The 25,699-nt window shown below is 39.0% G+C and overlaps 1 protein-coding gene across 3 annotated transcripts in view; it reads left to right on the forward strand.

Moving 5' to 3' along the window:
* Positions 1-2,135: 2,135 nt before the first annotated feature.
* Positions 2,136-25,699, forward strand: part of ACOT9 (acyl-CoA thioesterase 9) — a 28,291-nt gene continuing 4,727 nt past the window's right edge. The window contains exons 1-10 of one of the 3 annotated variants that reach the window (XM_027865823.1): positions 2,137-2,281; positions 7,261-7,358; positions 9,120-9,146; positions 10,704-10,749; positions 13,396-13,566; positions 13,664-13,701; positions 18,133-18,216; positions 20,217-20,320; positions 22,286-22,359; positions 24,949-25,016. In XM_027865823.1, the coding sequence (XP_027721624.1) occupies positions 2,262-2,281; positions 7,261-7,358; positions 9,120-9,146; positions 10,704-10,749; positions 13,396-13,566; positions 13,664-13,701; positions 18,133-18,216; positions 20,217-20,320; positions 22,286-22,359; positions 24,949-25,016 (730 nt within the window). In that variant the 5' untranslated portion in view covers positions 2,137-2,261. Of the gene's footprint in view, positions 2,344-7,260; positions 7,359-9,119; positions 9,147-10,703; positions 10,750-13,395; positions 13,567-13,663; positions 13,702-18,132; positions 18,217-20,216; positions 20,321-22,285; positions 22,360-24,948; positions 25,017-25,699 lie in introns of all 3 variants that reach the window. The other 2 variants (XM_027865833.1, XM_027865843.1) reach the window with 2 other exon arrangements.

Below are 25,699 nucleotides of genomic sequence, written 5' to 3' on the forward strand. Positions count from 1 at the left end.
TCCTTAGATCAAACTCTGTTTTGGGGTTGACAATGTATATGTATACAAACATACATACGTACATACATACACACACACACACAGGCACACACACATATCCATATCCTCATGAGGGGATATGATGAAGATGGTGATATAATAATATAAAAGTTTTACTTTCATATTATTAATATATCAACACACTAATATTAGTTATTAATATATTGTAATATTTTATAATAATAATTAATATATTGAAACTAATTAATGTAAAGGCAGGCTTGTGGCGACACTCCAATGAGATGTGTCAAATCCTTTGCAAACTTCAAAGTACTATGTTAATATTGGTAATTATTATTATTGTTTGTACCAGTACAGATTGTGCCTAAGCTGGACTTCTAACTCCAAGTCCGAGGCTTATTCACTACATGATTTCACGTTACACCTCCTTTTCCTTTCCAAATGCATTCTCCCCAGAACCTCACTAGGTTCAATAAAAAATTTAAGCCAAAAGGAAAACCAAAATCAATCACCAGACATTTGAGTGCTTCTTGAGGGCAAGGCATTCTATTAGGTGCCCATGGGAGATACAATGATAGAAATATAAGTGTCAACAAGTGATACACAGTTAACCATCAAACAAGTGAGCTTTGGAGACATTTCTAGGTGGGAGTAGGTAGACTAGGAAGATTTTAGTCTGCCAGTCAGCTAACAAGCATTTGTTAAACATTTATTAAATGTTTACTATGTGCTAGGATTTGCTTTTAATTGGGATAGAAAGAAAGCCAAAAAATAGGGTTCCTACCCTAGGGGATTATATTGTAATAGGGGAGATAAGCAAATATATACATACAAGATATATGCAGTGTTAATGGAAGGTAATCTCAGCTGAGGCTTGAGGAAGTATGTAAGATTTAATTAGGCTTTAAAAGATGGAGTAGGATTTGGACTGGTGGTGGTGAAAAAGGAAGGCAAAGACTTAGCCTTACTCCACTACTTTGTGTAACCCAAATAAGGAGGGGCCAATTCAATCAACATCATTTATGCAGTATCTTAACCACTTAACTAGCCCTCCACTAGGGATGGTGGTGGTGGTGGTGGTGGTGGGAAGCATATAATCAGATCCTTGCCCTCTAGGTGCTTACCATCTTTTGGAAGGGCAAGGACACACATTAAAGAATTATGAAGTACAATAAGGTGATGAACTGAATATGATCAGATATCATAATAACTAAATGCATAATTTCTTCTTGTGTGTCTGGCAGCTGGATTGTGGAAAGGCAGTTTGGGGAAGGAAAGGATGGTACCTTAATTCTCTCCAGGATGGGTTCAGGCTTTGCATTGGTGGTTCTAGTGTTGGGAGGGGAATAGCTGCAAAACGAATCAATGTGCAAAAAAAACCCCAAACCCCAAAACCCACTATTGGTTATCTCTAACACCCAGTATACATTGTTTGTACTTAGTCGTTGCCCTTCCACGTTTCCCCAGTTTCACACATTACCTGACCCGTAGTAACTTAATAACTGCTTGTTGACGGAATGCAAAGAAGTAAAGATAAAGTAAAGATCACTATGACCACAGCAATACATCTTGTATCGCAAAGCTTCTTAATCTTTGCTGGGGCTCCAGTCTAAGGGCTGGCCCTCTTCCCAAAACTAGAGTTGTTTTTTTTTTTTTTTTTTTAGTGAGGCAATCGAGGTTACTTGACTTGCCCAAGGTCACACAGCTAGTTCGTGTCAAGTGTTTGGTCTGAGTTCGGATTTGAACTCAGGTCCTCCTGACTTCAGGGCCGGTGCTCTATCCACTGCGTCACCTCGCTGCCCCAAGACTACAGTTTTTAAATGCACAAAGTGAAACGCACTGGATTACAAAGGAAATTGATTATACTGAAGGAGTTATCAAAGTAAGTATTCAAGGAACAAGTTTGCGGAGCCCAGATTAAGAACCCCGGTCAGCAGACACGCAAGGTCTACGAAAGCAGGGTCAGCATCTCCAAGCCCACACAGAGCCAGGGCAGAAAGCGGCGGGGGCAGGCGCAGGAGGCGCGGCTGCAGCCTTCCCCCGCCCTCCGCGCCGAGGCCCCGCCTTCTAGGTCCCTCCCCCAGGCCCGCCCCACCCCCGCCTCCACCCCACGCCCGGGCCTCGGCGAGGGGCCGCCCTTAGAGGGTTTCGGGAGGTTTGAGAGCTTCCTCTCCCCCAGGCAGGACAGGGCTGGGCCGGCGGATCCGCGTAGTCGAGGTTCTCTGGCTGCGGCAGTTGGGAGGCTGCGGGCCGGCGGCACGATGTGGCGGGCAGCGATGCGGTAAGGCGTCCCCCGGAGCGCCAGGGAGCTGGGCTGGCATGCGGCTCCCGGAGCTGCTCCAGGTGAGGGTGGGGGGGGGGGCCGGGCGGGGCTTCCGCTCCCTCCCCCTGCCCTCCTCTCCAGGTCCCTCCTCTTTCCTCCTAATCCCCCCCCCGCCGCATTTCCCTACTCTTCCCCCCTCCTCTCCTCTCCTCCCCAACTTCTCCCCCCATTATTGTGTCTCTCTCCCATTTTCTCCCCAATCCCCCATCTTCTCCCCCATCCTCTTCCTCACCCCGCATCCTCTTCCTCACCCCCCATCCTCTTCCTCATCCCCCGCATCCTCCTCCTCACCCCCATCCTATTCCTCTCCCTTCTCCCCCAGTCCCACCCTCCTTGCCAATGCTCCTCGTGTGCCCTCTAAGTTGCTGAAGGTGATGGGTGGGGGGCGGGGAGGAAGAGGAGGGTGCTATCGCTGGGGGCAGCCCCTGCCCAGGCCGCTTGGGAGCCGCTTTCTGCTCCTGTCATTTAGCCGGGCGGGATTGACAGACAGCTGACGTCTGATAGGCTTCCAGCAGTCTCGCAGCTCCTTTCCCGGGCGGGGTGGGGGAGCAGAGACCCCGCCCCGGGCCCAGCCGGGGACCGAGGCCGTGGCTGTTCACGCCGCGCCCTCGCCTGCCCTCGGGCTTCTGGGTGGGAGGGAGCGGCTGGCCTCCTGCCCCAAGTGTGGCCTTGTTGCTAGTTTCTGCCCCCACTAAGAAAGCTGTGGCTCGAGGCATGGGAATTTGATGATAAAACCCGGGCAGCTTTTTGAAGGGAGGGAAGAGGGCATTTCCTGGAATAGTTTTATCCTTGGGCACAGGGTGTGATTGGAAACTCTGTTGTAAGCTTTTCTCAGAAAGTAAGGATTTAGGTATATGTTGTCCAAACAAGGGGCCTCTTTGGGCTTTTGGGGACTGGCCAGGTGTCAGGCTAATTTGGGCTCGGCCTGATTCCTGGTACTGTAATCTAGTGAATGGCCCTGAAGTGCCAAGAGCAAACAGCTCATCATAATTGGAACACTTTTTATGGAGGAGTGACTCTGATGACTATTATTTGACAACTGTGGCTTTGTGTATACATGCAAGTGTGTGTGACTAAATATTTGAAAGAAGGTTTTGCCTCCTGAGATACAACTCTGTGAAAAGAGTAAAGACCGGGGCCGTTCGGGGGGGGGGGGGGGGGCAGGGGTGTCATCTCCAGTGGTTCTGATCTATATTTTGCCACTGGGTCCTGATGGCAGAGGAGGAGAAAATGAGGCTGGTGGGCACAGTCCTCTCTCATATCCATGGCATCACCTTCCTGATGCCTTGGTACTCTTTGAGAATGAAGGACAAATAACAACAAACAGTAGTCACTCACTACCTCTGTCCTCTCTATTTACATCAGTACCTCTGATTTGGGCAATTTACTTTCCTTTTCTGGGAATCAGTTTCCTCACTTATGAATGAAAGCATTGGACTAGATGAGCTATAAGATTCCTTTCAGCTCTGTGATCCTTTGAGGAGACACAAAAAGCTTCCTACCTTTCTAGTGTTTCCTTCCACACCCTGGATGATCTAGTTACACTGGCCTAGACACTCCCTCTCCCATCTATCTCCATCCCTAGGTTATCCTGTATGCCTGGAAGGCTATGTCCTCTCACTTGTTCTGTCTTCTTTCAAGACTCAACTCAAATCCCACCTTTTGCAAGGGACCTTTCCATGTCTCCTCAGCTGCTAATAGCCTTCCTCTTTTTTTTTTCAGATTACTTTACATCTGCTTTGTGTATATCTTGTATGTACATAGTTACTTTTGTTTTCTCACCCTTAGAATTAAGTTCCTCTTGACTAGAGCAATGACTTTTTTCCCCCCTTTCTTTGTTTCATTAGTTGCAATGCCTGGCGAATAGTAAACACTTAATAAATGCTTGTGGACTAACATTCTGTAGGTTACAATATTGCAATAAAAAGTTAACTTTGGGTGACAGGATGATTGAATACTCTGTTCATCACTGAAAGACTTCATTTAAATGATATTTAATTTATACCGATCTTTTAAAAGGTATCACATAATTCGAATTACCACCTCATTGACTCCATACCAATTTTCTTTAGAATTTTTGGAGGCTAAACGTGTGAGACAGTGTAGTGCGGTGGAAAGATCTCTGGTTCTGGAATAAATTAATCTGGATACAAATCCTGCTTCTGACACTTAATCCCTGTTTTAGGCAAGTCACTCAACCTTCCTGGGCCTTAGTTCCCTCATCTGTAAAAGTAAGGAAGTTAGGTTAGCTGGCGTCTGATGTCCCTTTCAGCTCTAGGTTTATAACCATATGAGATTCTGTGGTGTGTATTTCCATCATTTTCTGAATAATTCAGGCAAAAGTTGTTTTATTACAGAAATATACACATGTATATAGTACTTTCGGCTTAAAAAGGATTTTTCCTCACAACAACCACAAAGTGTTATTTTTATCCCCGTTTTACAAAATCAGAAAACAAGCTCAAATAGTTTGAGCGATTTGTCCATGTTTAGACAGCTGTTAAGTAATCCAGTTTCGGATTAGAACCTATATAGCCTTACTCTAAATTCACCATTCTTTATGTTCTACCAAAATGCTGTAGTGTCTGATTTGTCTGTACTAAAGACATGGCAGATTTTTAGGGATAAGAAAAGTCTTTAGAAGTTTTCTAATTCCCTTGTTTTACAGAAGAGGAAATTAAGGCCGAGTGATTTGCTCAAAGTCACATAACTAGTTAATGTCAGAGCCAGTACTTGAACCCAGGTCTCTGACAAAATCCATCTCTTTTCCCCCTATACTATGGTAATAACATATGGTGGAAAGTAATATAATATCCTTTCTTAACTGTTGTTAATAAATAGTATCTTCCCTAACATGCTATTCTGATGACTCATATTGTCATAGAGAGGATCCTGGATTTTCATAGGATTTAGAGCTAGAAGGAGAAGAACCCCAGTATTTTACATGAGGAAAATGAGGCCCAGGATGGTGTGTGATTTTTTTTCTCTCTCAAGGTCATCCAGGTAGTCCTATACTACCTGAGCTTTAAGGAGCTTATACCAAGCTGGAAAGGCTGTGACATTCTACCTCTCTTAGCCATAGACCAAGCAAACCAAATTCAGAGAGGTTTTTCACCAGAATGTTGGCCACCAGGTGGTGAATTTCTTTGGTTAAATTAATTCCTGTAGCCTATCTGCTAAGACATAGTGGGATTGTATGATGTGTATTGGTGGTGATATGGTACACATGTTGGTAAAAATTACAGATCTTTATAATAGCAAGTAACAGTTTTACTTAGTCTAAAAGTTAATTATTTATTGAGAGTGCTGGGAATCTTTCTGAAACTGTGTTGACTTTTTATGGGGGGGCAACTATCACACCATTTAATAAATTATTCCTTGGCTTAATTCTTTTGACTTGAAAGAGGCAGTATAGTAGGAAACACCCCTCCCCCTCCTGCAATGGATTTGAAGTCAGAAAACCTGGCTTCAAATTCTGGTTCTGCTATACTGCAGGTGTATGACCCTAGGTAAGTCACTTAACCAGCCTCACTGGGACTCTGCATCCTTCCTTACCTTCCAGACCTCTCAATCCATGATCTTTGACTTCATGCTTTCAGATGTGCCTTTCTTTTTTTTCCTTTTTAAAAAATTTAGTTTTCAACATTCACTTTTATAGGATTTTGAGTTCCAAATCCCTCCCCTCCCTTCCCTTCCCCCCCCACAGCATGCAATCTGATATAGGCTATACATGTACAGTCATATTAAACATACTTCCACATTAGTTATGTTGTGAAAGAAGAATCAGAACAAAAGGGAAAAACCACGAGAAAGAGAAAACAACAACCAAAAGAAAATAGTATGATTCCATTTGCATTTAGACTCCATAGGTTCTTCTCTAGATGTGGATAACATTTTCCATTGTGAGTCTTTTGGAATTGTACTAGATCATTGTATTGCTGAGAAGATCTAAGTCTATCAAAGTTGATCCTCACCCAACGTAGCTGTTACTGTGTACAATGTTCTCCTGGTTCTGCTCACTTCACTCAGCATCAGATGTGCCTTTTGAGGGAGTGGCTTTTTTACTGGGAAGATATGGTCCAATAATAAAGAAAAATTAGCTTATCTACTAAGACCATCTCATCTAATGTGATCTAAACTTTACCAGATAGATTTAGTACTCATGGAACTGAGAAACTGGAGAGGGCAAGACCAAATATACAACCATTTATATGATAGGTCACAATTATCATTCATTCAACAAACATAGTAGTGCTAATTGTGGAAGATATAGCTTCTACCTTGTTTAGGATCAGGGTTCCTAACCTGAGGTTCGTGAACTAGCTCTTTAAAAAAAGTTTTGATAATTGTATTTCAGTGTAATTGATTTCTTTTGTAATCCTTTGGGGCAGCTAGGTGGCTAAGTGGATAATAAATGTCTGGTCTGAAGTCAGGAAAATACATCTTCCTGAGTTCAAATCCGGTCTCAGACACTTCCTAGCTGTGTGACCCTGGGCAAGTCATTTAATCCTGTTTGCCTTAGTTCCTCATCTGTAAATGAGCTGGAGAAGGAAATGGCAAACCACATCAGTATCTTTGCCAAGAAAACCCCAGATGGGGTCACAAAAAATCAGACATGCCTGAAAAACAACTGAACAACTTGTAATCCTATAGATTTTATTTTGTACATTTAGAAACATCATCCTGAGAAGGGGTCCACAGGTTTCACCAAATTGCCAAAAGGGTTTATGACATACAAAATATTAAGAGTTCAAACTTTGGGAACATATGGTCTAGCTAGGGAGGTGAGACAACAACAGAACAATACAAGATGCTGTCTAATTAGTGTGATGCAGAGGAGTACTGGAATAGAAAGAAAAGATTCTTGTTTAGTAGTGGGGAAAGGGCTTCCCTGCATTTTAAGCTTAATTCTGAATTCAGTTTATTTTCACCTGCAGATTTTGTGCATTAAACAAGGGACGGCCAATTCTTTGCAGGGCACCCGACCAAGAGACATTTAATAATAGAACCAAGGGAACCCTCAATATGGAAGGAGGTGAGTGGTGCTAGATGGACCTTTGGTGATGATGTGCCTAAAATGCCACTTCTACCTCCAATATGCCTCAATTATCTGAGTTAGAATTCTGTTGTACATTGCTTGGCTTATCAAACATTTGTGTGAGCACGTTAAAGACATTTTTGGTCAGTAAGAATTTACTAACTGCCTACTGTACGCCAGGCATAAACTACTAGTGGCTTGACCTCCATAGACTAGTAGCTGCCCTGAGGGAAAGCATTCATTTGAGGAATGCTGTCATTCAGGCTCTTTGGAGTACTTTACTTGAGTGACATCCACCTCCCATGTTCTCCTGTTAGATGTGTGGGAACTGAAGGGGAAGCCTTGAAGAAAAGATACAGACTTGTGGCTAAGAGGCTGATCCTTCAGCTGTCTCAACTAAATGGCACCAGTAGAATGCTAAGCAGTGGTAGAATTAACATATAGTTGATCAAACTATTTCAAAGCATCTTCCAATTATGGTTTGACTTTACCTGCACAGGTTTGTTCATTATAGTTTAAAGTATGGTCTCTGAGATGGACTAAGTTGGTAGATTTTAAGATGGAAATACATAAAAGATGTCCCAAAAGTCTTAGTGCAATTTTAAGGTATTAAAGGAAAACTATTATAAAGCCATTTAAGCTATTTAAAAGAACAAAACAAAACTTAAAACTGCACTAAGACTTTTTGGGATACCTCATATATGGAAATTAAAGTATATTATCTGTGTGTATTTATATATATGTATTTATGCATTATATTATATGTATGCATGTAGCTAGGTGGCACTGGATTTGAGAAAACTCATCTTCCTGAGTTTAAATCTGGCCTCAGACACTGACTAGCTGTGTGACCCTGGGCAAGTCACTTAACCCTGTTTGTCTCAGTTTCCTCATCTGTAAAATGAGCTGGAGAAAGAAATGGCAAATCTTTACCAAGAAAACCCCAGGTGGGGTCACAAAGAGTCTGACATGACTGAGATGGCTGAACAACTATAAATATATGTGTATGTGTGTGTATACACAACATACACACATAGAGCTCGATATTTTTTAAACCAACTTTGTTCACTCAGTAACATCTTAGTAGTGAACATTTGTTGTCACTTTGCTTCCTTACTTGTGGGCCTGTGGTATAATAGATCAAAATGTGCTGTGGTGCAATGTGGAAAGAGCATTGGACCTTGGTTCAAGTTCTGACTATATCATTTATGTTCTGAGGCAACTCACTTAATTTCTACCTGACTCACTTTAATAATCTATCCATTGAGATAATCACCTTGTACTTTTGGGAGGAAGTGTTTTGTAAGCAGTAAAGTACAATATGAATGCTTGTTATTGTCATCATTATTATTATTTCATGCTTATATTATAGTTGTTATTTAATTGTAGCCTACCTTTCTGGGTTTTTGTCTTTTCACGTGTTTCTCTTAGTTATTAGGATTAATTAGACTAATTTTTAGCTGTTATTATAGTTTGAAATCCTTATGACATTAATTGGTGGTACCCCCTGAAATGTCCATGAAGTCTTTGGGTGGAATAATCATCTATGCTTTGCACAAAAGTGAAAATTCATGTTAATCCAGGCACAACTGTCTTCAACCAAATTAAACTGAGGGAGCAAGGATTTTGCTTTCATTCTAGTTCACAGTACTGACATATAAAGTGTGAAATACCATTAGAAAGATAAATGACAAATCAACCCCTTATTTGGAATTGTGTAATTTGATTATCTAACATACTTTTCCTCCATTCTTATAGCAGGCCCACCTGTTCCTATGACTGATGGTATGTGATAATCTGTGTGAATATTTTTTTTTAACTTTCAGTTTTTAGCATTAATATTCTCTTGCTTTTTGTGATGGAGGTGGTGGTGGGGGATACTGAAATAAAATAATTTTTTAAAAATTACCTTGCCTTGCTTGAATTCTTTGGCTTTCTTGCTTAAACTTGTTCAGCAACTGAGGGAGAAGTACACTAAAGCCTTGTTGCAAATCAGCTTGTTATTATACAGATTGGGATATTTTTGTGGATCAAATGATATTCTCTAAAACAGAACTTTTAATCTAATCCTTCAAGGATCCATGATTTCGCTGGGGTGTGTACTACCTTCACCAACACAAATTACAACCATTCAGTAGCTTCATGGATAGCCTTCATGAACTGATATGACTGAAGAATACATTAACCTTTAGAAACCCTGGTAATGAAGCCTCTCTGAACTTAGCTAGACTGGAACTTAAATTAAAAAAAAAAAAGAATTAAACTGCTGCTGGGAATGCATTTGAAGCCTTTCTAGGTTGGCAGGACCTGCTAGAACAGGTATGACAGGCTTCAAGAATCCAGGGTGAGGTTTATGCCACACAGGGGCCCTGGAGGTGAACTTGAAAGTTGGAAGATAGATAATTTTGCCTTTGCTATAATTTTGCCTTTGCAATAGGTGTTAGTGCTGTCCATAGTGTCCTATTGTAAGGGTTCCCATCATGCAAAGGTATACTAGATGAATAATCTAAATTGAACTATTATAATTGTATTATTATTAGAGGTAGCTAGGTTGTGAAGTAGATGGAGCACTGGACCTGGAGTCAGGAACACTTCAGTTAAAATCTGTTCCTAGATACTTATTAGATGTGTGATCTTGGGTAAGTCACTTCATGTCTGTTTGCCTCAGTTTTCCTATCTCTAAAATGGGGTTTAAAAAAACCTACCTCCCAGGGTTGTCGTGAATATCAAATGAGACAATGTTTCTAAAGTGCTTACGACAGTGCCTGGTAGGCCCAATATAAATGTTAGCTATTATCATCGTCATAATTATTATTAATGCAGTGGATAGAGCACTGGGCTTGGAGTCAGGAAGACCTAGATTCAGATCTGACCTCAGACTCTTCTCAGCTATATGACCTTGAACAAATCACTTAACCTTTCTCCTAAGTTTTCTCATCTATAAAATGGGGATAATAATAGCACCTGACTTGCAAGAGTGCTGTGAAGATCAAATGAAATAGTATTTGTAAAGTGCTTAGCATACAGTAGATGCTGCATAAATGCTTATTTCCCTTCCCTATTCTGCTCTGTTATATTTTTTATATAAGGCCTAATGATTAACACACACATTCTTTTGGGTATTTTAGTTGTTGGGGGGTTTTGAAGATTCTAGACTCATTGTTTGACTTTAAATGGTAGCCTTAAAGTTAATCTTATTTCTTATTAATTTGGATATCTGTCTTTACCATCTGCTAAGTGCCTGAGTCTTTTTGCATGGAGCTTGAGCTTAATAGCTTAATCCTTTCATATTTTCCTAATTTACTTTTGTAAGTTTCACCAGCTGGTCTTTATTTCTTTCAGTCCGGCATAAACTTCGGGAGATAATAGGAATATCCAAACACTGGAGGTATGTTCGTGATTACTGATGCCTTGCTTGGTTGGGTTCCTGGTAGCATCAATGAACCTTGTACAAAGAGGAGAAGGAGGGTGTTTGTGGCTCTTTTGTTCTAGGAAGAGATAGTGGGTTCAGGAGAGGCAGCATGCAGTGCTGTGGAAAGTGTGTTGTGATGAGAGTCAGGAGAGGCCTACACTGAAATCTCATTTCTGAGATATTCTTACTGTGTTGGTCAGTCATCAAGCATTCATTAAGTATTTACAATGTGCCAGGCCTGGTGCTGAGCACTGGGATTACAAAGAAAGGGAAAACGTAGCTCAGGGAACTCACATTTTGATGGGGGGACACAACATGCAAATAGTTACGTATGTGTAAGTTATATATTGTGTTAAGGGAGAGGTAATCTCTGAGGGCAGGTGCTAGGAAGGGAAAGGCTTTCTGCAGAACAGAGGCTTTGAGCTGATTCTTAAAGGTAAGCCAGAGAAACACAGAGGTGGAGGTGAAGAAGGTGAGCATTCCAGGCATAGGGGACAGGCAGTGAAAAGATGGGAAATCGAGTGTTGTGTTTGAGGAACAGCCAGAAGGCTGTGTCACTGGATCACAGACGGGAGTAAAATGTAAAAAGACTGGAAATGTAGGAAGGGACCATGTTGTAAAAGGTCTTAAATCCCCAATGCAATATTTTGTATTTGATCTTAGATATGAAAGCAAATCACTGGAATTTATTGAATAGGAGGGGAATAATAGCAACCAATTAATTAATCAATAAACATTTATTAAGCATCTCTATTGAGGCAGCTGGGTGGCTCAGTGGATAGAGCCCTGCGCCTGGAGTCAGGAAGACCCGAGTTCAAAACCAGCCTCAAGACACTTAATAGCTATGTGGCCCTGGGCAAGTCACTTGGTTCACTTTGTTTGCCTTAGTCTACCAAAGAAGGAAATGGTAAACTACTCCAGAATCTTTGCCAAGAAAACTTCATGGACAGCGTTGATATGCTGGGGTCCATGGGGTCAAGAAGAGTCGGACATGACTGAACAACAACATGATCCTAAAGCCCAGGGCTTACAAAGAAAAGCAAAGAACAGTTCCTGTCCTTAAGGCGCTTACAATCTAGTGGGAGAGACAAGATGCAAACAACTATTTACAAAGCAAGCTATATTCAAGATAAATAGATAATTAACAGAGGGAAGGCCTTGAAATTAAGAGGGGTTGGGAAGGCTTTTGGTAGCAGAATGGAGGATGGCCTGGAGTGAGAAGACTCCCCGGAGTGAGGCAGGGAGGCCAACCAGAAGGTGACTATTGACAGTCATGCAGAGATGTTTCTCTGTAAAATGAGAATGATAATACCTGTAATATTATTATCAAAGAGTCTGACATTGGAGTCAGGAAGGCCCAGATTTAAGTTCTATCTCTGACACAAACTAGCATGTGGCAAACTATCAAGTGTCTTTGACTCTCAGTGCCCCAGACAAGATTATGAGTTACTGATATGCATTAGTGGAGAGAGTTTCCATACCACGAGTTCCCTGTGTGTGTGACATCAGATCAGGACTAAAAAAGGTACTGCTACCATTTATATGACAAGGTTGTGGCAAGACTGTAAACTGTGGCACAATGGAAAGAACACTGGAGGACCTGACCTCTTACTACCTGTGTGACCCTGGAAGAATTCTTTAGACCTGCTGTCAGCTTACTTGTCAAATGAAGGGGTTGAGCCAGATGACCTCTGAGGTTCCTTCCAGCTTCAGTTTTATGATTCTGTGTAAATCTTAAAGTGCTATGTAAACGCTATGTTCTTACCGGGAAACTGACTCCTTACATACACACACTCATCGATAATTAACCCTCTTCACTTGTTAATTCACATTCCAGGTGATCTCTTTTTGTGACCTTGCCCTCTCATTGATCTGTTTTCTTACCTGTAAAATGAATATCATTATACTTGCCCTTCTTCACTTTGAGGCTAACGTGAGAAAATACTCTGCGTTTCCTTATCTATAAAATGGAGCTAATACCATCTGCCCTACAAGGTTGTTGTGAGGATCAAATTAATTAACATGTAAAGCACTTTGCAGACCATAAAGTGCAATGTAAACGGTAGCTGCTATTATTATTATTGTTCTGATGGTGATCTATATACGTGACCACCGGGAAAGTCAATCAACCTTTCTGACCCTGTTTTCTGACCTGTAAAATGGGAATAATAATCCTTTCATTTCTTTCTTTATGGGTGAGAGGTGAGAAACTGTGAGTAAAGCACTTTGTAAACCTTAATGTGCTCTATATATGTCAGATATTATTCATGGCTAAAGTGTCTAGTTATCCCATTTGTATGAAACTCTTTCTCTTATTTCCCTTTTTTTAATAAAAAGTACTTTTAAGATATTTTAGGGTACTTTAAGGTAAAGTATTAACTTTAAACTTTTGCTTCAAAGTACTTTTAACTAATTGTCTTAGGACCTTTTCCTAGAGTGGCTCTATTTTTTTCCTGATAGGGTGGGGTGGTGGGGGGCTGGTGGAGGAGGGAAGATTGGGAAAGGAGGGGTCCCAGAAACAGGGCACCTTAGTACAGAGGATGAGGGGGAACCTGGTTTGCAAGGGTGTGTTGACAATAGTCCTGATTCTATATAATGGGCATCTTGCTTCTTTCTTCCCAGTGACCATGTGAAAGTTATGGAGGAGAGAAAGTTACTTCATGGTCTGTTGCCTAAGAGCCAGAAGGAGCTGCCTTCAAGGAGGATGAAAGACAGTTATATTGAAGTCATTTTGCCTTTAGGAACTCAGCCTGTATTACGGGAGAAATATTTGAACACATACAATTGTGTAAGGTAACAGGGTTGGTTTTTTTCTGTGGTTTGAATTTTAAAAGGAAATTAATGCACTGTGGTTTCCACTTGTTAAATCCTACTTTCCTTTATTTCACAGATTTGGCAGAATTCTTGAGGATCTTGACAGCTTAGGAGGTACTAAAGCATGCCAACATTTCTGTGTACAATTGTGATTTATCACTGTTTGCCTAGAATCAGGGAACCCTGTGGTTAAAGGAACCATCAGAAGTTATGTAATCATTTCCCTTCCTTCATGTGATCCAGCCTGTATACATGACTATACAGGGTGAGGAGAGACTTGAGGCAAGGAGACCATCGATGAGTTGACCACCCACTGTATTAAAAAGTTTGTTCTTAAACATTACTCCCTACTTTAGATTTCCACTGTTCACCCTTAAATTCCTCAAGTATTTATTAAATTTGGGTACAGTATTGTGCTAAGTCCTGAGAGGAATAGAGTAAATAAGATACATTCCTTAGTTTCAAGAAGCTTAGGGTCTATTCCTAATATGTGGGAATAGTTCCAAAAGCTGCTGTTATTATTATTATTAGTAGTAATAATTATAATAAAATTAAATTATTATTTGAAGCTATTGAGGCTTAAAACTGCATTAAGATTTGGAAGGGACACCCTTGAGAATTTAAAAACCATTTTTGATGTAACCCAGGCTTCCTTTCTTTAAACCAAACAAGCCAGTTTCTTTTTAGTCTTTCTTTGTTGGCATTACAGTCCTGATACGTCTGACTTTTATCAGTCTGACTTTTATCAAAGGTCTAGAATTTAGTATCTCAGCAGTTTTATTTAAGTTAATTGAGTTCTTTGAAACCAGTAATTTGTGTTTTATATATTTTATTTTAAAAATGCCATTTGTTGTGCTTTGGAAAAATTCTGTAAGATGAACATGCTGGGCTAATGAGGCTTTATCAGCTGTCTGCAAATTAGTAGATTTTGCCTGTATTGATGCTTCTGTTTTTAAACCAAACATTTCTTGAATTAAAATCTGCTTGTCTTTGTTAGAGGCTCTTAGCATGCAAAAACAGTATTTGAGCCTTACAAAGTAATACTTTGTGCTTATGCCTACCCTTTTGTTGCCAAGGCTGATTTAAACACATATATGTTGTAGTACCATCAGATGTTGGTAAAAACTTCTTAGGAGGACGTTGGCAGTGGAATAAATCAACCAGTTTGTTAAGGTGAAAATAGAATATTAACAGAGTCTAGCAAGTAATTAATCAGCAGTTGTGATTATATACAGACTGAAGCGTTGGATGGGAACTAAGCACCTCTGTTTAATATTTTTCGTAGAGGAGGTGCTTGATAAATGTCTGCTGAATGAACTAAGAATGAAATGCTAAAAGAACAAAGAGAGGTATTAGAAGAGCTAACATTGGATAGCACTACAAAATCAAAGCATGTGCATCATTCACATGAAACACTAAAGAAAAGTTGAAAAAGATGCAAACTTTGAGGTCATTTTTCATAAAGTCATGAATCAGAGTTGAGAGGCATCTGAGAAGTTACCCGATCCAAACCGTACCTAACAATATCTCTTACAAGTGGTCTTGAAGCTTCCATTGGAAGATACTCTACTCCCTTCAAGTTCTAAATTGAATGAACAATGCCAAACAAAGTCATTTGTTGTTTCACTAGAGCCCTTCATCTAGAATGATATTAATCCATTAGTCACTTCTGAGTCTCATGCTTCAACCAGTTTGAAGTCTACCAAATTATTCTCATTGGTGACTCTTAGCAATCCTGTGGCGCCTCTCCCATTTTTCATAATTTTTTAGATTTTACTGACAGTGATCTACCTGTCTTATCAGCAAGTTCTTTAACTTTGATGCAGTTTGTCTGGGACTAAGAACTTTATTGAAGGTAATTCTCTTCCCACTTTCTCACTTTCTCATTTCCCTGTTGGCAGTTTTTGTTCTGTTTTTTCAACTGAAGGTCATTCTTTTGGGTAGAAAAAACAAAAGTAAAACAAAATAAAGTAGTTCTATTTTCCCTTAGTTTTCTGCTATTATCTGATTCACTCCCAATAGTGATCTGAGCTTTTCTTTAATTTGACTTAATTATGCAAACATTTATTAATCTTAATCTCAATTAATTTTCATTTTAGTGCTTTCCTTCTGAGACTCCCCAATTTATCCTGTATATGTATTGTCTGTACATAGTTGTTTGCATGTAGTCTTTATCATTATATTGTGAGCCTCTTGAGAGCAAGGACTGTTTTTTGCCTTTCTTTATATACCTAGAATTTAGCACAATCCCTGGCACATAGTTGACTGACTGACTTATTGATCATTGTGTTAGAAACTGAGGATACAGTAACAAAAATGAAAAACAGGCTGTAACTGCAAGGTGCTTGCTTATATTCTGCTAGGGCATAAAACATGTGCATATGTATCTATAATTATGTATAGATATAGATACATAGATATGTCTCTACATAGACTATATATGTATCAAAACATCAATACACATGTGTCTACGCACATACATATGCATACATATGTATACATATACATATATACACACATACACACACACACACATATAAAATTAGTTGAGGAAGGAGAAAATGCTAGTAGTCGGAATGGGAATCACTCTGATAGTCGCTGATCTGAGCTTTACAGGAAGCTAAGAATTATAAGAGGTTAGTTCTTTTCCTCTGATACAATTTGACAAAGTATATTCCACATATGGGAAACAGCCTGTGCAAATGCAGATAAATGGGGGATAGAACAGCAACTAGGCTATGTCCAGAACGTAGAACGTGAAGAAGATTGATGTGAACTATCTGGAAAGGTCACTCAGAGCCACATGGTAGGGGGCTTTAAATGTCAGCCCAAGTAGCTTGTGTTTTATCCTGCAGGTGATAGGGAATCAGTGAAGATATTTGACCAGAGGAGTGAAATGGTTAGACTTATACTTTGGGAAGATTATTTTGGCAACTATTTGGGAGGCAGATTAGAGATAGGGAGGATTGGAAACAGGGAGATTCAGTAAGAGACTATTGGGATAATCTAGGCGAGAGGTGATAAGGGTTTGAAGCAAAGTTGGTGGCTGTGAGTAGAGAGGAGAGGACAGAGGAAAGAGATGTTAATAGAAGTAGAGCTGGAAAATCTTGGCAGCTAATTGGATGTAGGAGATGAGGGAGAGACAAAAGAGTCAAAGATGAAGCTGAGGTTGTAAACCTGACTTAGTGACTGGTAGTGTCCTCAGTATTTTTCTTTTACCTTGGTCCTTTCTCAAAAGCTTCAGCTCATTTTGTACTTTGATGTTCCTGACATTCTTTTTTTTTTTTGTCCTTGACATTCTAAGAGAATGTTTTTGTATTCATCCTCAGTTTTGCCCTCATGTGAATTTTTGTATGTCTTTAAAAAATCTGAGTTGATAGTTGAGTTCACTGTGTGTCCTTGCCACATCTTCCTTTCTCTTCTAAAGTCTTTATGTTCTTTTGTCAGCATTGGTGCAAATATTCCCTCTGTTCCAGAGGTCTTGATTTTCTTTTCTAGAATATCATAAGTCTTAGAGCAGTTTTCTAGATTCCTTCCAGGAGTCTTGTTCATCCTCAGACGAATAGCCAGAAGTGAGTTGTCACTGTCAGGTTTGATGGGTCTTGGAGGTTCTTGGTCCCCACATATGTTCCCTCCCAAATGTTTGTATCTGGTATTTATTTAAGTGCATGATGTTTGGTAAATGAAGATAAGACAAAAAAAAACAGGCCCTGCCCACAAAGGACATGCAGTGCTACTGTTGACATCCTATATTCAACAGACAAAATTGGAAACCAAGTCAGAGGGGGCCAATGAAAGATTTGGAGATAGTAATCATAGATAACATGCAAGCATATTTACTGGCCTTAGTTGTGAATGGCCGGAAAGAAAATAGTTGCTTAAAAGTCAGGGCTTTTTGTTTGTTTGATTTTTAGAAAGTGGAAGGTCTGTTCCTGCTTAAAAGGAAGATGAGAATCAGAAGATTTAAGCTATGGGTTATAGTGGCAGGGGGTTCCCCAAGTGAGTGGGATAAAGTATTATTGTACCAGGGTGAGAGGGCCTAGGGTGGGGAAGATAGTCATAAGGATTTGTGTCTTAGAGAACAAGAGACAGATCTGGATTAGGGAATTGCTTCATGGGCCAGTACCAGAGAACAAGGAGCAAAAGAGGTACCTCACTTTGAAAATTTCAGCTCCTTTAATTTTCAGAACTTTATAAAATAACAGCAACATAATAGGTTGGAAAGAAGATTGAACTGGAAACTATGAGTCTATGGTTCAAGGATTTTGCCATTACCTAATATGTGACTGTGGACAAGGCCCTTCCCCTTTCTGAGCCTTTCTTTCCTTATCACTAAAACAAGATAGTTGAACCAACCTTCTCTTTCAGTCAAAACAGCGTATAATTCTAACGTGAGATCAGCACTTTCCATAAAGTGGTGGGAGATGAGGGCCCAGAACTTCACAAGGTGTTATCTAGTGTTTATATGTTTTGAGTAAGGGAGCTGAATATTGAGAAATACTTTTACTCTTCCTGTCACTGACAAACTCTCTCATTTCTCCTTAGTTCTTATTTGCTATACTCACACCAAAATAGATTCTGGCAAGATGTCACCTTTCTCTATCGTGACAGCCTTGGTTGACAAAATTGGTAAGTGATGTCATCAGTCTGTGCTTCAATTGAATTCAATTCAATTTCAGTATTATTGAAATATTCAATAGGTGTTGCTTTATTTCAGCAAAAATAATTTCCTTTCATATGGAATTTTATTATATTTCAATTTATTTCTTCCCAACTTATTAATAGACCCCTTTCAAGATAGGATTATCTCTTCATGTGTGGCTTTTTGGAATTGACTTCAAATTTCATTGTGTCAGTTTTCTAGAAGTTAGCACCTCAGTCTGTCTTTCTGGAGCCACCTGGCCTAGATCTGGTACCAAGGTGAGATCGGGTAAAGAGAGCAATAGCAAAGCAAAGCTTCTCTAGTTGTCTTCTTCATCAGTTAGTTGCCTGAGTTATATAGAAACTCTCCTAAGTGATATATTTTTTAAAAAAGAAACTTTTTATGAGAAACCTGAGCATAAAAAAGCATTAGGTTTGGAAGACTTTAGAGGTCATCTAGTTCAATCTCTTTCTCCATACAGGAATCTCTGCTATAGTGTCCATGGTGCTTGGTAAATGAAGATAACACCAAACACCAAATGCCAAACCACCTAATTTGTGCTTGCACATACTCATTGAAGGCAGGCTTACTATCTAACGAGGTAATTCACTCCATTTGTACATAGCAGGTAGCTAGGTGGCACAGTGGATAGAGTGCTGGACCTGGATTCAGGAAGACCTGCGTTTAAATCCTGCCAGACACTTACTAGATATGTGACCCTGGGCAAGTCACTTAACCTCTGTCTGCCTCAGTTTCCTCATCAGTAAAATGGGGATAATAATAGTACCTATCTTTCAGGGTTGTTGGGAGGATAAAATGAGATAATATTTGTAAAGCACTTTGCAAACCTTAAGGCATGATGTAAATGCTAGCTATTATTATTCATATTATTGTTTGTTTTAAAAAAAAAAAAAGATTTTCCTTAGACAGCTTGGTGTAGTGGAAAGAACTCTGGACTTGGAATCAGGAAACCCAGATTCAAATCATGGCTCTGACACTTATTAGCTGCAGACTTTGGGCAAGTCACATCATTTCTCTTAATTCCTCATCTGTAATAATTCTTGCACTATCCCCCTCTTAGGGCTGTTAGGATGAAAGCAGTCTGTAAATCAGAAGGCATTCTGTGAGTTGTTATAGATTCCTTTTATGCTATGATGGATCAGTGATTTCATAGGAACTTAACTGGGCCAGATTGTAAAACCATTCCGTGCCTTCTCATCTTGGATGACTCTTATCCGTGTCATAACATAGTAATATATCATTATACTGAGTCAAATGCTGTCTCTCACTGGTGTATAATATTCCCTATAAAATATTTAGAGCTCTTAAAGAAATAGGCCTCTCACATAAATGAGGGCAATTAACTTAAATTGAAACCAAATATGAACTAGGAGAAGTAGAAGTGGGCTCTTTTAAACACATATGCCTCTGCATTTTTCTGCCCAATAGAGTAGGGATTCCTAAACTGGGGTAGATTTCAGGGAAATCCATGAATTAGGGAAAAAAGTGATATCTTTATTTTTCTAGTCTTTGGTTTCATAATCCCATGTATTTTATTTTGTGCATCTAAAAACATCAGTTTGAGAAGGGGTCCTTAAAGGAATTTCATTGAGGGGTCCCATGAAAAAAAGGTTAAGAACTCCTGCTCTAGAGAGTTACAAGGGGAAAGCAGTAGAGGAAGCCTTATTGCTAGGAAAAAGACTTATCCTTCCTAGTTCCTATACTGAATGTGTAATGTACTTTTTTTTGGAGACATTGCCCAGGCTCCTTTCTCCTCCAAGGATAATCCAGATAGGAGGACAGCTATATAGCCTCTATTCAATTCACTTTGTAACAAGTATTTGTTAAGCACTATTAGATCTAAATTTAACGGCTTTACTTCCTTCTTCACCTTATTCCCTAAACGTTCTATCTAGCAATCCAACTTCAGAATAGGGAAAAGGGGGCTGGGACCTATTCAGTCAAGTTTCTCTGTGTATTTTTTCAGACTTATGTAAGAAGGTCATAAGTCCAGAAAATGATATTAAGTTCATTGGACATGTGAGTTGGGTCGGAAGGACATCTATGGAAGTCAAGATGCATGTGTGTCAGGTGAGTGAGTAGCTCCTTTGTTTCTGAATGCCTGGTTTAGGTGAATCTGGTAAAAAGAGGGGGAGGGGTGGACTAAATGACCTCTGAGGTTGTTTCCAGCTTCAGCTCTGTGAACCTATGATCCTATATTTGCTCCTTGACCTTTATGAGAAGCCATTTAGTTCCTCTTAAAGGAATAAGCTGCATCCTTCATCAGATCTGCCATCTTGCTAGAAGCTTGCTAGTTGGTGACAGGAGAGAATAAGTGAGGACAAAAATTATTCTCAGCAGGGCAGCTAGGTGGAGCAGTGGATAGAGCTCCTGTCTTGGAGTCAGGAGGACCTGAGTTTAAATTTGGCCTCAGACGCTTGACACTTACTAGCTGTGTGACCCTAGGCAAGTCACTTAACCCTAGTTGCCTCACCAAAAAAAAGTAAAAACAAACAAACAAAAAATTATTCTCACCCTTACTAGAAAAAACAGTTAAAAATATATTGTTGGTACAGCAATAACATCCTCTTTACATATATCGGAGCCCACATTGTTTAGTGCCTTTTCACTCTTTTGAAATCACAGACAACACCTTCTTGTTAAAGCGCTTTTCTAGTTTTGCTTGAAGAATTACACAAAATTGAAATAAATTAAGAATAAATAGAAATAGCCATGAGTACAGTAATAAATACAGTTGACATGTGTATAGTATGTTAAGGTTGATAAAAGGCTTTACGTCTGCTATTTCATTTAATCCTGATATAGCCATCAGTCTTACCTCTCCAACTTCATTTGACCCTAAATGTGAATACCAGTATGATAGAGTGGAAAGAGTATTGAACTTGGAGTCAGAATATAGATGTTTGAAGCCCAGCTCAGGCAGACTTGTTTTTTAGGCTGTATCACATGCACATTATTACCCACTATCTTCCTTTTAAGATTTAAAAAAATTGTGTTCTTTTTAAAATTGGTGTTGCTCTGGTCTACTGTATCTCTCTACTTGGCAAAGTGCACAAGCATTTGGTGACTGATGTGGATTCTTAGGCTTTTTTAGTTTCTTCATTTTGGCAATTTAGCAGTTTTTATGTAGTGCCTTTTGGTTTACAAAGCACTGTGAATATGTTATCTTTTTAAATACAATTGATTTACATAAATTAAACTTCCTTAGGAGCTGGTAAAGGAGCATAAGATCATAGATTTAGAGTTGGAAGGGACTTCTGAAGCCATTGGGTCCAAATCTCTTATTTTATAGATGAAGAAATTTAGGCCTAGAAAGGTTAAGTGAGTTGTCTAGGTCGTGTAGCTAATAAGTATCTGAGGCAGATTTTGAATTTGGGTCTTCTTGACTCCAAGTCCAGCATTTTATCCATTGTATCACCTAGCTGGTGGTAGTTTATGTCAGTATCTATTCTTTTATCTTTTCCATATTCCATTGTTACCAGCTTGTTTAGATACGTTTCAATAAAGACAGAAAAAGACTCAACTTCATAAGGTTTATCTGGCCATGGGCCTGTGGGAGTTTATTGGTAAGATTAATTTAACATTTGTGAAAAAATTTGGAGCATTGTATGTGAGAGGGTATTTTTGTGTTGTGTTTTTTTTTTTTTTTTTGGATGGAACTTGTGATTTTGCTGGTATAGAGAATTTCTTGTGAGGAAACTCTGTCCACTGATGCATTTTAATACCTGGTGTGTAATTTATAATTTCAGAGAGTTGCCTGGTTCACTGAAAGGTTAAAGGACTTGCTAGGATCCCTTAGCCAGTTTGTGCCAGAGGCAGGACTTGAATTCAGGTCTTTCTGACTCTAGGGCTCTCCACCCACTATTTCCTGTTCTCTGCCAGCACGTCAGCGTCAGATGACTGAATAAGGATGATGTAGATGTTCATAGTTATTTTCACGTGATTATTTCTTAATGCCATAGTACTAGTTTAGAATTGTGGTGTTATTTATAGTCAATATCTGTTCTACCTGAACTCTTTCCTTTTTTATTTTAGTTATATGATACAGTTTACCATCCTGTGTTGGATGCAACATTTGTAATGGTGGCTCGAGATCCTGAAAACAAAGGGTAATTATTGATCTAGAACTCTGGAACTGTGCAATATGTCCCGTGTTTTTTATTTTTATTCCACATTCTAAATTGAATTGCCAAGTTAATTGACTTAGTTATTTCTAGTGGAATTAACTAAGTTAATTTATTTGGTTAAGAAAAAGCTAGATTCTATAATCTCCTTACTTATACACTGTTCCTGCTCCTTCCCCCTTAAATTCACTTTAAACATATTTTGGCTGTTTGCAAATTTACATTTGAGAATATTTGTTACCACTATTTCGTTCACAGCAGTAGAGTGAACCACAAATAAAATTTGAGTTCTATCTTGACATCCTTTAGGTGTGTACTAGCTTTGAACAAAATCAGTTAAATTCTTAAAATAAAATTACTGTTGAATGGACAAATAAATACCAAATACCATGTGGCTAAGTTAAAGCAGAAACCTCACTTTATCCAACTAATGTACATGGTCTAGGACAATTAATCCATATATTTTCAAGAATGTGTGCTACCTATACCAGACTTTTAAAGCATGTCATATTTGATTGAAAGGCAGTGTGGTCTAGTATAGCAATTCTCAAACTTTTTGGTCTCAGGTCTCCTTTACAAGACTTGAAAATTGTTAAAGATCCCAAAGATGTTTTTCAGTCATGTCTGACTCTTCATGACCCCATTTGAGGTTTTCTTGGCAAAGATACTGAAGTGGTTTGCCATTTCCTTCTCTAGCCCATTTTATAGATGAGGAAACTGAGGCAGACACAGTGAAGTGACTTGCTCAGGATCACACAGCTAGTAAGTGTCTGAGGCCAGATTTGAACTCAGGTCTTCCTGACTCTGGGCCCAGTGCTCTATCCAATGTGCCATTTAGCTGCCTCTCAGGAGCCCAAAGAGCTTGTTGTTTATGTTTATGTGTATGTGTATGTGTATATGTGGGTATTATGTATATATATGTATATGTGTATATATTATATATATATATGTATATGTGTATATATTATATATACACATTTATACACATTGGCATTTGCCATATTAGAAATTAAAGATGGGAAATAATTACATATTTATTAAATCATAAAAAATAATAATAAACTTATTAAACATTCACATAAATGATAGTTTTATGAAAAATAACTTTTATTTTCCAAAACAAAAATTAGTGAAAAGAGTGTCATTGTTTCACGTATTTTTGCAATTACGTTAATACTTGGCTTACTAGAAGACAGCTTGATTCTCCTATATGCTTCTGTATCCAATCTATTGTGATATGTTGTTTTTTGTTGAAGTATATGAAGAAAATCTGGCTACACACCTTTGTAATTGGAAAAGGCAAGAGTATTTTAATAAGAAAGTGATAATTTAGTACTATTATGAAAATGGTTTTGACCTTGAGGACCCTCCGAAAGGGTGTCAGTGATCCGCAGTGAGGACCACACTTTGAGAAATGCGGGCCTCGTGGACAGAGTGTTTCAGAGACACGGAGTCGTGGGGCCAAACCCTGGGCCTGACCTGTGTAGTAAAGGGACAAGTCACTTCTAATCTCTTAGTACTCTAGGCAACTCTCTCAGTGTATAAATGACAGAAAAGGGGTAGAAGGGGTTTCTTCACCTGGGAGTTCATTGTACTAGTGAGATCCCGAGTTTAGTCCCTGTCCCTGTCTGTATTTGATTGCTTCCAAATGACGCCTTCCAGGCCAGACTCGCCTTTTCCTCAGTCCCCATTTCCATTTTAGCAGAGGGAGATCTAGATTCAGATTCTGCCTCTGACTATTTTTGGGGTCATAAGGAAGTCATGTGACTCTGAGAGTTCTTTAAAACTACAAGAAAGAGGCAAGTTGAAAATCTGAATCAGTGAATTCTGTGGCAGAGAAGCTCTTCATACTGTTGAAATCACAGTCATCAAATTGCTTGTTATTTGGTGTTGATATTTGGATTTTTGGTAAGATTGACAAAATATATAATATTGCTTATATAATTGACTAAATCTATAATAAATATGTATACATACTTAAAAATAAATGTATATATAAATACATCAAAATGCCCTTGATTCCTTCAGGGAGAGAACTTACCTTAATTTCATTTTTACAAAAACCTTTTGGCTTTTTCTTGTCTAGGTGCTTGTGCCTTTGACAAAATGAAGAATCTTTTTTTTTTTTTTTTTGGTGAGGCAATTGGGGTTAAGTGACTTGCTCACAGTCACACAGCTAGTGAGTGTTATGTGTCTGAGTCCAGATTTGAACTCAGGTCCTCCTGACTTCAGGGCTGGTGCTCTATCAACTGCACCCCCTTGATGCCCCCAAAGAATCTTTTTTTAATATGAATAAGCACACCTCAAGATACAACTAACACCTGTATCATAAAACCTTCAAAAGTTTGTTCGATTCTATCAGCCACACAGAGAAAAAGATAGAAGACTTGGAAAACTGAAAGGACAATTATGTGATCTCAGCTTTCACTAAATAATACCATATTTTGATAGGCAGACATACATATACACACATATATTTATTATATATGTATGTATATATACTATATGTGTGTATGTCTGTATCTATATATACATATACATATGAATGTATTTTTTTTTCTCTCTCCTCTTCAGGCCAGCTTTTATAAATCCGCTAGTCACTGAAGGTCCAGAGGAAGAAGAACTCTTCAAGCAAGGAGAACGTATGCCATTTTGTATATAATAGCCTAAGAAAACATACTAAATTGAATCCTGGGGAGGTTTTAAGATTATTACAGGAACTCCGTGCTAATCAAATGTTCCCTTCATTTGGGATATTGCTAATTTTTCAGGTTTGCTTTTTAGAAGCCTCACCCACTTTGACCAGGGACTTGGATTGAATTGTAAACTGTAAACTGTAAACCAAACCAGAATGAACAGTATTAATTTGCTGAATCCCAAATTCAAATGCTAATACATTTTTACTGATTCGTAAACTAAACCAAAGTCTTTCCCCCCAAGGACTACTTAATGTGTTCTAATAAATTCATCAAATTTATTGAATGACTTTTGAGCTGTGAGGCATGAAAGGCAACAAAATATGAGTATAACACACAACCCCTGCCTTCTAGGAGACCTCAGGCTAGTGGGTAGGAGAGGGGCGGGGTGGAGATCTAGGAGCGGATTGGAGGTTGGGAGATAAGGAAAGAACAAGAATGATACAAACAACACAAAACAGAATATGACAATGTATGAGAGGTACTAAGAGCTTTGGGCTGTTGGAGGTACGAGAGTTCATTTCTGGTTGGGAGAATCTGAGAAGGCTACTTAGAAGAGGTGGTATTTGAACTGGGCCCTTTTTGCATGAAATTACCCACATAATGCTTTTTAAATGAATGAAGCATTA

Source organism: Vombatus ursinus, unplaced genomic scaffold, assembly GCF_900497805.2.
Source record: "Vombatus ursinus unplaced genomic scaffold, bare-nosed wombat genome assembly UNPS02001419.1, whole genome shotgun sequence".
Classification (NCBI taxonomy): domain Eukaryota; kingdom Metazoa; phylum Chordata; class Mammalia; order Diprotodontia; family Vombatidae; genus Vombatus; species Vombatus ursinus.